Source organism: Hyaena hyaena, unplaced genomic scaffold, assembly GCF_003009895.1.
Source record: "Hyaena hyaena isolate Hyena2069 unplaced genomic scaffold, ASM300989v1 scaffold_797, whole genome shotgun sequence".
NCBI lineage: Eukaryota > Metazoa > Chordata > Mammalia > Carnivora > Hyaenidae > Hyaena > Hyaena hyaena.
The window spans coordinates 63,626-77,390 of record NW_024081432.1 but is presented as its reverse complement, the minus strand read 5'-3'; the positions used below and the strand labels follow the sequence as shown (position 1 = coordinate 77,390).

The window sequence follows — 13,765 nt, the reverse complement described above, 5'->3', positions numbered from 1 at the left end:
TGCCATTTGCTTAGTACCAATCCTACACAGATGCAGCAGCTCTGTCCTCACCTGGTGGGCTTGCTGTAAGAGCTCCATTCGCTCCTGAAGAATCTGACAGTCATACTCTCTGCTCTTCCTCAGCATCTGCCGTCGTAACTTTTCTACCGCTGTCCTCAGCTCTTCTTGCTGTTTTTCACTTAATAATTCACCAAACTTGATAACGGTTTCTTGCTGCAGAGCATTGTACAAAGTAGCTTCTAGTTCCTGGATTCTCTGGCAAACAGAATTAGAAAAGTCTAACTTTGGAACTTAGCATTTCCGTGTGGTATGCAAAGGGAGACACTTGCGTGTGGGAGGAGAGGGGAGTTATGTATTATTGTAGTCATACAGGATCGTAGCACTAAAGTCAATTTCAAAGCTTATCCAGTCAAACTACCATTTTGACAATCTCCTTTGCAGGACTCCATACGAGTCATCCAGCTAACAATACATGAACTTCTCTGATGATGGGGAATTTGTTCCTTTTCTTGGGATCCTGTCCATTTCATACACCTTTCATTTTTAGGAAGTCCTTACTTTGTTATGAAAATTGTACATTTTTCTTTTCTCAAATGTCGCTGAGAATAGATTTGTTGTCTCTTCCACCTAACAACCCTTCAGATATGTAGACATCTATCATGGTGGCTGTACTTTTAGAAATAAGCACTGGAAATTTCTAAGTTGAAATTTAGAAAGTTGGAATACTTGAAATTGGAGATCTATTTCATGCACAAAATGCCACTTCTCTTCCACATGACACACATACGAACTTGAAGATGGCTTTACATTCTCCCCATCTTAACTTGCAAATTGGGAGACATGATCTAAAAATGGTCTGGAGTCTTTGGAATTGGTCTGTTTTTTAATACTCTGAGATTTACAGCAGCTTTGGCTATAAAATGCTTCCTTGAGTCGTCTTTCTTTTGGATTAAGAATCTACTACTCCTTATATCCCAGGTTTTTTTTTTTTAAACATGCTTTAGATATAGTCACCAAAATCTACAATCTTACCTCCTATGACTTGGAGGTGAATGGTCATGCCTTGGTACAGAGTGTTCTCCTAGCTCTTGTACTGTACTGAACAGATCTCATCATTTTCACATGAAATGTGGTTGTTGGGATGAGTACTCGGTCATGGGACACATAAACACCTGAACCTGACCATGTGTCGGTAGAGGAGGCAAGGAAAAAAGGGTAGGAAGGGAGGGGAGAAAGGGCTTCCTTCTTTGTTCTCTGGTGACCAACTCTCATTTTTCTCCTTTCCCCATTGAGCAGTGCTCAGAATCTCTTATTTATTTTGAAGAAGAATACTAATTCATCTCTGTCACGAGCAGGGGCTAAGTGCCTCACTCTTATCCCCAAAGTGACTCAGGCTGCTTCCAGGAAAGCATTATAAAAACCTCTACCAGCAACTCCTTGAAATGTTCCCCTTTTAAGTTTGGTCTTTATCTCTTGAGTCATTACTGTGACTTAATGGTGGTGGTGGGGACAGTATACGGAGAGAAGAAATACAAGCTGTTGTCCCGTATTAGGGATTATGTGTTATGAATTTGGTACGGGGAATGAATCAGATGTGGTCCTCAGTCCACACAGCCTTCTATGGGAGAGAAAAAGGCACAACCCATTTCCCCAACAGCCTCATTTACTGTGGCCGGATTATGGTGGTGAAGGCCACAGGGTCTGGAGTCAGAACTGAGCACTACCTGCTTCCTCTCTCAGGCAAAGTTCTTTGACTCTCCAAGCCTTCATTTCCTCATATGTAATACAGGAATAAGCATATTACCCATACTCCATAAGGTTGGTATGAGAAATATGTAAAGGAAAAATATACACAACAGGCATTAAATGCTCTACTATTCTCTTACTACACAAGGCTCCCAAACAATTAGATTTGATTTAATAAAATTTCTCTTTCATCTTATGGTACCATCCAACCTGTCTCTCATTAAAAAGTATTTTATAAAACAATTGTTTTATATGAAGCATAATTAAGTACACATTCAATACTATGAGTACTGTAACAGGAAGGAGGTAGGGATGTATTTGTTCTAACACCAGAAATGGAAACCATTGGAAAAATGAGCTTGAATGCTGTGGTCTATTCACGTACGTGGCGTGACAAGTGACGAGGTGCTTCACTCCACAGCACAGGACTGTGAGCTCTGGGTGTCCGGAGTGCTTTTGGTACCTACCATATATGCTTGGTCGAGAGCTTGTTTTCTGTAGTCTAACTCTTCCTCCAGATAGCCTTTTATCTTGCAGAACTGTTCCTATAAAAAGGGGCCGCAATGAAAGAGAAAAGAGTTATCTTAGTTTACTAGGAAGCGATATATAAATGGTATTGATGAATGTTTCCTCTAATTTCCCCACAAGACCAGTCACTAGCATTTATAGGGTCATAGATTTTGTCTGTTAGGGAAATAGTTCAACTTTCATAGCCTCACACAGAGAATGTGAAAATCAATGGAAAGAAGTATAAAAGATGGAGCAAACAATCCACCACACGGAATGCTCTCAAGGATTTTTATGCCAGTCCAAGAGCATGTGGTTAAGGACAGAGTTACTAATAAGTGTATCTGTGCAAATATATTGTGAGTCTAGTTTTGTAAGGATGCTTTGAAATGTAATATGCACAGTTGTATAATAAAAAAATATTCAAAATTATCTGTGTACAATTAGCAAACATGAAGATGGATAATGATGTAGGGAATGGGGCCTATTCCAACCACAATGTCGCTTCATGAAGGGGCTTCTGCTCCTGCCACAAAACCAGCACGAGCTGGGACTGAAATCTCAAGTTCCCTTGCTTGTCCTCAGTGTCAGCATGCCTGCGCTCACATTGTGAGCATCCTTCCATTACCATTTAGACATATACCTTTGTGGGGCACCTTGTTGGATAAGCATCTGACTTTGGATTAAGGAGTTTGAGTCCCACATCAGGCTCTGTGCTGACAGCGTGGATCCTGCTTTGGATTCTGTGTCCCTCCTTCTCTCTCTGCCCCTCTCCCACCTGTGTTCTCACTGTCTCTCTCAAAATAAACATTAAAAAATATGTATATCTCATGGGGCACCTGGGTGGCTTAATCGGTTAAGCATCCGACTTCAGCTCAGATCAAGATCTCACTGTTCGTGAGTTCAACTCCCACATCAGGCTCAGGGCTGTCAGCCTGTCAGCATAGAGCCCATTTTAGATCCTCTGTCTCCCTCTCTTTCTGCCCCTCTCCCACTTAGGTTCTCTCTCAAAAATGAATAAGTAAATAAATGTTAAAATATAAATAAATTATAATATAAATATAAATAAAATATAATAAAGATACATACATATATATCTTTCTGTGCAACATAGCCCCAAGTACACTCAATTATTTCTTTGTTTGCTTAACTGAAGGGACAAGGACCTCTTCCAATGCTGGAGGAAAACGACTACATCTATTTTTGAGAGACTGTCTGCATGCAGTCATTGTGCTGTGCTTTCCTGATTATCTCTGAGCTCCAGTACCCAGAACAGTGCCTGGTACAGGCTAATTGTGTAATTAATATTTGTACATTTGAAGAATTTTCAAGGGTTTTTAAAAAAGATAAAGAGTGCTTGTTACATGCTCTGACTTTAGGGTCTAACCGTTCGGTAAAACATAAACTCTGTGTAAAATATAAGCAAAATGATGTGTATGCCGTCACATCTATATAAATGCAAGTTGTTCTTTCTTTTATATAATGTTTATTTATTTATTTGGAGAGAGCATGGACAGGGGGAGGGGCAGAGAGATGCGGAGAGAGAGAGAATCTCAAGCAGCCTCCGCACTGTCAGAGCAGAGCCCGACGTAGGGCTCGATCTCATAAACTGTGAGATCATGACCTGAACTGAAATTAAGAGTCAGATGCTTAACTGACTGAGCCATCTAGGTGCCCTGCAAGTTATTCTTGTTAAAGGATTCCCTAACCTGAGGAATCATTACCTGTTTTTTAGTAGTCATAACACTAATGACAGTACAGTTATAAAATTCTATGTATTCCTGTAAGTTATAATGAACAATTCCTGTGCTTAGGGATTTAAAAAATATTTAATTACGGTAAAACACAAAAAATTACTCTTAACCATTTTTAAGTATACAGTTCGGTAGTGTTAAGTATATTTACACAGTTAAGCAGCCAATCTCCAGAATGCTTTTCATTTTGCAAAACTGAAACTGTATCCATTAAATGACAACTCCTCATTTTCTCTTCTTCTTTGCTCCTGACAGCTATCATTCCTACTTTCTATTTGTCTAACTACTCTAGATACTTATGTAAGTGGAATTATACATTATTTGTCTTTTTGCAATTGGCTTATTTCGCTTAGCATAATATCCTCAAGGTTCATCCATGTTATATCATGTGTTAGAATTTCTTAAAGTTTTAATCATATTAACTGTATGTACAGACCACATTTTACTATCCATTCATCCAGCGATAGACTCTTGGGTTGCTTCCATGTTTACACTATTGTGAATAATGTTGCTGTGAACATGGGTGTAGAAGCATTTCTTTGAAAAACCTACCTTCAATTATTTTGGGCATATACCCCAAAGTGGTATTGCTGAATTATATGGTAATTCTATTTTGAATTTTCATTAGCAGCTACACATCATTTTATGTTCCTACCAACCGTGCATGGGTTCCAATTTCTTCACATTCCCACCAACACTTGTTATTTTGTTTTGTTTTGTTTCTGATAGTGGCAATCCTAATGGGCCTTAGGTGGCTTAGAGATATTTAAAATCAGAGTTATACTCATCATTTCTGTAATTTCTACTGTGACAGTGTTTGGTGGAACAATTATTTAGCCTAAGAAAACACCTAATTGAATTTTCTTCAGCATTTGTTTTGGAAATATTATAAAAATACAACATGGCTTTGAAGAATATGACTTTAAATTGTGGGGTACTTTCAGGAATTTCATTCCCCAGTCTGTACACCAAACAATGGGAAGCTGCAAACTTTCATCAGTGCCAATGAAACTGGTAGAAAATAGTTGTTTTCCACTTGCCTTGTCCATTTTTCTTCATTTTTAAAAAAATATTCTTTTTGAGAGAGAGAGGGTGCAAGTGAGTGAGGGGCAGAGAGAGAAAGAGAATCCCACGAGGGGCAGAGAGAGAAATGGGGTTCACCCTAAGTGGGGCTCATGCTTACCTGATTTGGGGCTCTAATTCACAAACTGTGAGATCATGACCTGAGCTCAAGTCAGATGCTTAAGCACTGAGCCATCCAGGTGCCCTACATTTCTTCATTTTTATGATGCCTCATCTTTGTACTCACCATGTCACTTTCCAACTCCATCATTTTCTGGTGCAGAGCAGCCTCTGCTCCTTCGATTTGCTGGATCCACTAAGGAGTAAACAAGACAAAAACATCTGACATGACTGCTTGACGTGGAGTATATGGCATAGTCTTAGGTTGCTTTGTCTCCTCCTACCTCAGGAAGCAGACAGAGAACTGAAGTGAAAACTTGGTGCATTTTATTTCTTTGTTCAGGAAATAGAGTTATTCATTCATTCATTCATTCATTCATTTATTCATTCACTCAACAAATGCATTCATTGATGTCTACCATATGTCAGGCACTGCAGTAGGTACTGGGGCTTTGATGGTGAATAAGACCAACATGTTTTTTGCCTTCATTAGAGAACATCATAGGAGGCTTTCTTGGAAGAGACACTTGCACTGGAGTCTGATCAATTTGAGTCAGAGATGATTAGGCAAAAATTACAGGAAAGTTTCAAGCAGAAGAGATATCCAATTCTTCATGGTTGGAGGAAACAATGAAAAGAAGGCCAGGTGAGACTGGAGAAATAGCCATTTTTCAGTGTATGAAATTGATGACAGCTAAGTATTGAAGAATCATTTTTGTTGAGTGGAGGTATTTTATATCACATTAAAAAACTTACATTTCCTAACACTTAGAATATATCATCCTCTTACATGGCACTGATATTAACATTGATCAACACCCTGAGTAAAATTAGATTTTGAGTAAGATTTTGAATAATAAGATTGATTAATACAATTTGAATAATTAGATTTTGAGTAATAATCTTACCACATACATGGTTTAATAGAACAAATTATTTTAATAGGTCTCTCCCAAGTTAAACATCAATTTATCATGTAGGGAGGCAACTGGGCATAATTGTGGGAGTTCTAGAGGCAGACTACCCTGGGTCTAATCCCAATCCTAGCTTTTCATGGCTGTTCTGGCCTTGAAATGTTATCTGATTTTTCCGAGCTTTTTTTTTTTTTTTTTAATATTCTGAGGATCATTTTTAATATGATTTTTCCGAGCTTTAACTTCCTTTTCTGTGAAATAGGGTTAATAAGATGAAGATTACAGAATGTAATTAATGCAAGGCACTATGCACAGTGTATTGCATGTACTAGCTACACAATAATTCTAGTTTTTGGTTAACATTGATCCATTCATTCATTTTAGAGAGAGAGAGAGTGAAAGCATGTGAGCAGGGGAGAGGGGCAGAGGGAGAGAGAGAAAATCTAAAGCAGACTCTATCCTCAGTGCAGAGCCCAATTCATGGCTTGATCCCACGACCCTGGGATCATGACCTGTGTTGAAATTGAGTCATATGCTCAATAGACTGAGCCACCGAAGCGCCCCAACATTTATTTTTGTACATCTACACTATTAGAATTTGCCTCACTACTAGCGGTTTCATTTCAGTTTATCTGTGATAAATTATGTGGTGCACTGAGCATTTTTTTATATTTATTTTTGAGAGAGAGAAACAAAGTGTGAGCAGGGGAGGGACAGAGAAAGAGGTAGACACAGAATCCAAAGCAGGCTACAGGACAGAGCCCGATGCAGGGCTCAAATTCACAAACCACCAGAACTTGACCTGACCCGAAGTCAGATGGTTAACCTACTGAACCACCCAGGTGCCCTGAGCATTTTTTCTACATACTAAAGTCTTGACATTCACAAGGTGACACCATGTCCAACAGCCTCTTAGCAGTAAGAAATGTGGGGGAAAGAAGAAATGCACAGAGAGACTGGAAGAGCTACTCTTAGTTCTTGTACATATGTGTGTATACAAGCAAATTTCCCCTTAAAGCAAATTTCCATCAAATACATGGGTAAATAGTCTCAATGCAATTGAAGACCATCAAGCTTTATTAAAATGTTTCCTTCACTTGCTGCCCATTTATCGTTGAGAAAACCATATTTTTAAGAGTACAGCAAATTAAAGCAGTTCAGTCATGGGCTTCAGATACAGGTTTGTATGTTGACTTGTAGCCCTTCTTACTTGCATAACTCGACACAGGACAAGTTACTGAATAGCCCACACCTCAGTGTCCTCATGTGTAGAATGAAAACAGTGGATAAAAGTTGGTGGTGGGGAGGACAATGGCATTTGTGCAGTACCTGGTCCATAACACATTCTCACTTACGGTCGCTGTTCTTATTCTTATCAATACAAAGTCAGAATAGGATTTCCTTGTTGGAAATTTGTCTACGTTCAGTCTCTGGATATTGAGAGCAGAATGCTATTCAAGACTGTGGTATCCAAAACTTCAAGGCTGACATTTAGAATTACTTGGAGATAGAAATGTTCATCTGTAAACCTCAAAGGTAGGAGGTGACTCTAACTTGTGAATTGTAAAGATCTGCACAAAAGGTCACTGTACAGACTGTGAGCACTGTAAGGACAGCCTCGTGCCCTGTGTATCTGGTCCTTCATTCATTTCTTCAGTGCTAAGCACACTGTCATCTCTCTGTAAATGTTCAACTGAACCCTTCATACAGGACTTGCAAAGGAGGAAAGTGGAGGCATGAACTCATTTGCCAAAGCACTAATAGATCATTAGTTCCTACAGGCTCTATACAGGGCACTTTCTGTTTTCAAAAGAATGCCTGAGGGAAATTTGGTGCAGTGGTTAAAATCATGGATTCTGGGAACATACTGCTTGGGTGTGAATCCTGACCCCATGATTTTCGAGCTGGGTGACTGGGGCAGTTACCTGCCTTCTCTGCACTTCAGGTTCCTTATCTATAACAGTAGTATCAAGACAAATGCCATGTACAAATGAAGCACTATGCAAGTGTTAATTATGGTTAAGTTCAAGTTGTATCACACACACAGGGCAGGGAATGGAAGATTATCTTCTGCCAATCAAGTAAATGTGAGGCATACTGACCCATTTTTCCTTATTTTCCTTATTCCTCCTTTCTTTTTTTTTTTTTTTTACTGTTTATTTATTTTTGAAAGAGAAAGAGAGAGAATATGAGTGGGGGAGGGGCAGAGAGAGAAGGAGACACAGAATCGAAGCAGGTTCCAGACTCTGAGCTGTCAGCACAGAGCCTGACGTGGGACTCAAACTCATGGACCTCGAGATCCTGACCTGAGCCTAAGCTGGACGTTCACATCCTCAGTCCTTGCCTTTTACAAATATTGGCCCAAGTTTCCTTGATATCCCTAAACTAATGTGACTTTTCTTTCAATAAAGAACTGTAGGCCTTTATGAGTCCAACGGAATGAGATACTGTGGCTATCACCAACAAATAAATGTAGCAAATATGGGAGTACAAGCTATGTTTTCTTCAGCAGCACGTCACTGGAGTACTGCGCTGTGGACATTCACAAAGTCACCTATTCAGTCCTTCAGTAAATACTTGCTCAAGACCTGTTAGATGTGCTGGACTGTTGTGAAGAGCGAAGGAAACAATGTGGAATGAACAGATACCACCGTTACCCTCAGGGAGCTTAAAGTCTAGCGGTAGGTGGTTGTGGGGCATACAACAACAATAAAAAAACAAATAGCACACTGTAGTTGCTAAAAGCCATAGTAGCAGATGCACAGATCACTGTGGAAATAAAGAGAAAAAGTGCCTAACGGGGCTTGGGTGAATAAGAGGGCTTCCCCATGTATGGGAATGTCTAACAGTCAAGATTGAGCCAGCCTAACATAGAAAAGAGAAAAGGAAATAACTTTCAGGCATAGAGAACAACATAAAGGCCTAAGGGATAGAAATAGTGATAGACATGGAGAGAGAGAGAAACAGAAGCAGAGAAGATGGGGACACCTAATGGGTTTGTATATGGCTGGCCCTCAGCTAGGGACCAAAGAAACTAGAGGGATCCTGGAGAGGCAGGCAAGGGCCAGACCTAGGGGCCCTCTTGGCACGTTCTGGATTCTGGACCTTATGTTAGGGACAATGTGAGGTTACGAATGTTTTGTGGAGAGGGAAAATGATGGGTCTATATTTAAATTGTAAGGGAAGTAAGTTTTTAAAAAAGCAAATCCCAGATATCATTTCACATGTACATACCTCAATATGTATCCCTAACAGATAAAGCTTTGTCAAAAAGATCCATAACCAAAGACCATTTTTACATGTAGTGAAATGAGCATTAATTCCTTTTGTTATCTGATACCTTGTTCATACTAAAATCTCTCCAGCTGTCAGCAAAATGTCTTTTTTTCCACACTTGGTTTTCTTAAATCAGGATCCAAAAGGGGGATCATTTTAATAATTTTTAAAAATTATTTTAAATAAGTTTTAAAATTTTAATAATTTTTAAGGAATCTTTTATTTTATACCAGCCCTTCCCTCTTCCTACATTTTTTTCCTTTATGTCACTATTGTTTGAATAACTCAACTAGGTCATTTGACTTGTAGGATTCTCTTTATTTCAGACTAGAGAAAGTGGATCACTTGCTTTCTTATGGTTTCCTTTCCTGTACTAAGAAACTTTTTATGCATTTAGAAATTAAGAAAACCTCTCAAGGAATTTACACAGTTGTCATTTTATCCAACCATGTGCACAAAACTCTCAAGTATGTGCTGATTCTCAATGCACCCTGAACACAGCCACTTCTCAGGCTTCTCCACTTGGCTCTTTCCTCCTGTCTCTCTTCCTGCCATTTACCAGATTTAGACACAAGGGGCCAGAGCACACTCAGTGTGGCTCTGCTGACAGTCCCCAGGTTGGACTTTCTGAATTGTACAGCCGTGAGCCACCCCCAGGTTACAGAATCAGTGGGAAATAAATGCTATGTGTGCTCCCAGGGAAAAGCCCACAAAAAGAGCCAGGCTCCCTACTTAACAATCTCTCAACAAAAACCTTCTTTATTGGCTTCCTAGCTTGGGAGGGATTGCGTGGATAATGTTATCCAGAAAGTTTTCCATTTTTTAAGAGTTACATTTTTTTTTAAGAGACTACAAAGCAAAAATTATCCACCCACCCCAAATCAGTGTGTAGACTTTTCTTTTGTGTGTTCTCATTCTATTGGGGTTGTATCATCCTGAAAAAAAAGACATTTATTAGGTATTCAATAACACAAAGTCATGTGCAAAGAGAATGTCCTTCAACCCTACCCTACTCTTTAGGGGTTAAGCCAGGCAATGAGATGATTTAAATGTTAGTACGATGAATTTATTACCTTTTCTGCCAGGGACAGCACCGTGCTGGCCTGAATTATGGCCACTTGTTCTTCATTTCTTAAGTTCTGCCAAACAGAGAGAGAGAGGAGGGAAGGAGGGAGGGAGGGAGGGAGAGAGAGGGAGAGAGAAGCAAGAAAAGAAAGAAAATAAGCTGAAGACGCAATATTTACACTATCAGAAAATACTGACTAACTGCCAGCTATAGACACTACTGCCTGGGCATGTATGAAGGTTAACAACTGTTCTGTTTCACTTAGTAACAATTCTTAACAAAACATTCATTCAAAACGTGTAAAAAGTACATTAAATGTGATTTTTTTATATCTCTGAAATGAACTTGATTTCTGTTTCACTGTAGGCATACTTAGTTTAAGTCATCTTTTCAGAATGGTTTGATGTGATTTAGCTGATTCTTTTCTCTCATTAAAGGCAAAAAATGGTGTGACTCTTTCAACCTACATGCATCATTCATCTAGTATCTCAATGAACGGTCCTCCCACTGAATTAATATGCGTTGACCCTGCCTGGAAGGTGTTTTTAGAAAGAAAAGAGATTATAGTTTCCTGGCCCATTTTTATGGGGCTGCCACCAACCCTACTACTTAGCAGCATTTGCAACTGCATGACTGATTAATTTCATGCTGGATGGCTCCAAGCAACAGTGAGAAGGTAATTAGCTTTAATCACCGCAGATGTGGTCGGCATTCAAACCTGAAACCAGCCCGCTAAAAGCACTTTGCCAGTTCCCATTTCTGCTACTTCCTTTCATAGAACCCTCAACTATCTTGTCTGATAAACAATGACTGATTCTCTTCCATGATCCACATCTGTAAGAGAACGTGGCATCTCACCTGCTATTATTTTACACATGATGCATGGCAAGTATTTCTAGCTTCTCTTTGGACAAATTCGTACCTTTACCGCCCTTAATCAATTCATTACTTACCCCATTATCACCCAAGATATCAAGCTGCTTTATGAGATCAGGGATTTTCACATCCTGCAATAACAAGGAGATACATTCAAGTTAAAGACACAAATGCAGCTAACCATTCTATCAGTGCCTGACCTTTAAGTTTGAGAAGACATGTTAAGAACTGTACTTCCTTGGGTTGTTTTCAATCAGGTACATGTGGCTTTATGTTGCCACTCTGCTTCTTGTACATTGCGTGAACCTGAGAAAACTAACAGTTCATTCTCAAATTCATCACTTGCAAAATATCTCCTTCATAGGCTGACCCTGAGGATAAGATATTCTATACGAAACAGTGTAGATTATTATAAGGACTTGGAATTCTTTAATTTTTTCCCTCTTAATTATCATTTTTTTGAATTATGATAAATTTTAGGTATAAAGAAAAGTAACAGGTAATAAATATAATCAACCAATTTCATTTTAATTAATGGAATTCTGACATGGTTGAGATTTTGACTGCCACATAGAAAAAATATAGCACATTCCATCCTTTAGAATTAATTTCATGCTACGGAAAAAAGAGTGTATTTCTTTTTGTCAGTCTGAAGTAACTGAACTCCATTTTAAAAAATTCCCCTGCATATAAATTACATCCACTGGATTAGCTTGTGATTTATCTAAGAAAAAGTATCTAAGGAAAAGACAAGTAAAATGCTTTTTGTTTAATTAGAGCTGAATAAAAAAAACCGCTCTGGTTTACAAATTTTTGTGCAGCCCAGGAAGGCCACTGTGAAAGAGGTTTAGGATGGAAAACAAGAAAGCACAATTTTATTGCCTTATTTCCCTCCCGCTTTTTACTCCTTTTGTACCACCTTCTCCTCTTACTCACATTCAGATAGCAGTATATCCTTTCCCTTCCACCAGGAAGGGGGTGGTCTAGATCAATTCCACAGGTAGAGAGAAAGAAGGCAATGAAAGCAGGTATTATCTGGCAGCTCAGAGTAGGAGCAGGAAGGGCCATGCACAAGGTCAAGGAGAGACCAGGAATAGCAGGAGGCTTCACAGCTTTCCCCCCCTGGATAGGTATTCACCATGTGATTTCATTACATTGAAGGACAATATATTTTCCAGGAGATGGAGCCACCTCCCTTCAACCTTAATGTTTAGAATGTATTCCAATATCCCTAAAGATAGAATTACATTTTATCTAAATGAATAACATGTTATAAATCATAAATCCTTCCAAAAGACAGATCTTCCCTAAATTAAACATATCAAAAGAGAGGGTGGACCAGATGATTTCAATGTCCCTTCTAACATCAAATTCCAAGATTATGAATCCCATGGCACTTAGAACAGCACAACAAAGGGACTCAACAAATACTTTTTTATCTGGTATCCTTGAAATGTGTTTCTTGAAGTATGAAATTTATTTAGTATCTCCCCTAGATAATGAAGGGTAATTATTTTAATATTTGAAACTGCATCATTCCTTATGCTATTGTGTTCTAAATAATCATGATTTCCTGTGTTCTTTATTAACTATTCATACATCTGTCACACATCTTTTTAATAAATAAAAAAATTATTTTAAGTAAGCTCCACACTCAATGTGGGTCTCAAACTCACGACCCCGAAGATCAAGAGTTGCATGATTTACTGACTCAGCCAGCCAGGCACCCCTAGATCCAACTATTTTCAATTTCTATACAGTTTTTTTTTTTTTTAAATCAAAATGACATCTAGTGACTGAAAAATAAAAGTCATGAACAACCTCCCCTTTTCTAGTTCCCAGTTTTTCCACTTTCTACAAACATAGAAAGTTGAGTATCTGCCTACCTTGACACCTTCTTTCATACAGTAGATCTGTAGAGCACTCACACCATCTGAGAATGGGTGAATTTGTAGATTAAATGGAGGGGATCGTCTCTCTCTTTCCTTGAAATACAGTGAAGAATATACGGGAATTAAAAAAAAGCAACAACTGATCAAATGCTAAACCAGTTGTCTATGTTCTCTCTTTATACTATTTCAGCAGTTTATCAAAGTCATTGTGGAAAAAAAATTGGACTCAAGATGTTCATGCTTAAATTTAATGAAAAAGAATAGATAAAGCAACTAAGAGGTATGGTAGAAGAATTTATAGATGGTGTCATTCAGTCTTGCAAATTTTTTGATCAGAGAAATGTAGGAAGTGAAGTTCCAATTTAAACTACATGAATATTTTAGAGCTTTCTGGTATCACAGAGAATGGTTGTTTGACCATGAAGTTTTATGGCAGCTAACAGTCTTTTGCATATTCAATCTACTCAAGCTTTATGATGAAGATGTGTGGGCTACCAAAGACGACTTAGCGCTTCTTCATGGAGGAACACCAACTTTATCCAAATCTAATTT

At 38.6% G+C, this 13,765-nt stretch overlaps 1 protein-coding gene across 4 annotated transcripts in view; it reads right to left on the bottom strand.

Annotated features, from left to right (window-relative positions):
• The window catches only part of JAKMIP2 (janus kinase and microtubule interacting protein 2), a 69,813-nt gene that overhangs the window by 19,817 nt on the left and 36,231 nt on the right, over window positions 1-13,765 (bottom strand). For all 4 annotated transcript variants that reach the window (XR_005525867.1, XM_039219194.1, XM_039219195.1 and 1 more), the window contains 6 exons: window positions 13,208-13,306; window positions 11,399-11,452; window positions 10,453-10,518; window positions 5,317-5,385; window positions 2,214-2,291; window positions 52-255 (listed from right to left, as the gene is read on the bottom strand). Coding sequence is in view for 3 of the 4 variants with exons in the window: in XM_039219194.1 (XP_039075125.1) it covers window positions 52-255; window positions 2,214-2,291; window positions 5,317-5,385; window positions 10,453-10,518; window positions 11,399-11,452; window positions 13,208-13,306 (570 nt within the window). In the remaining variant the exon portion in view is untranslated. The remainder of the gene's footprint in view (window positions 1-51; window positions 256-2,213; window positions 2,292-5,316; window positions 5,386-10,452; window positions 10,519-11,398; window positions 11,453-13,207; window positions 13,307-13,765) is intronic.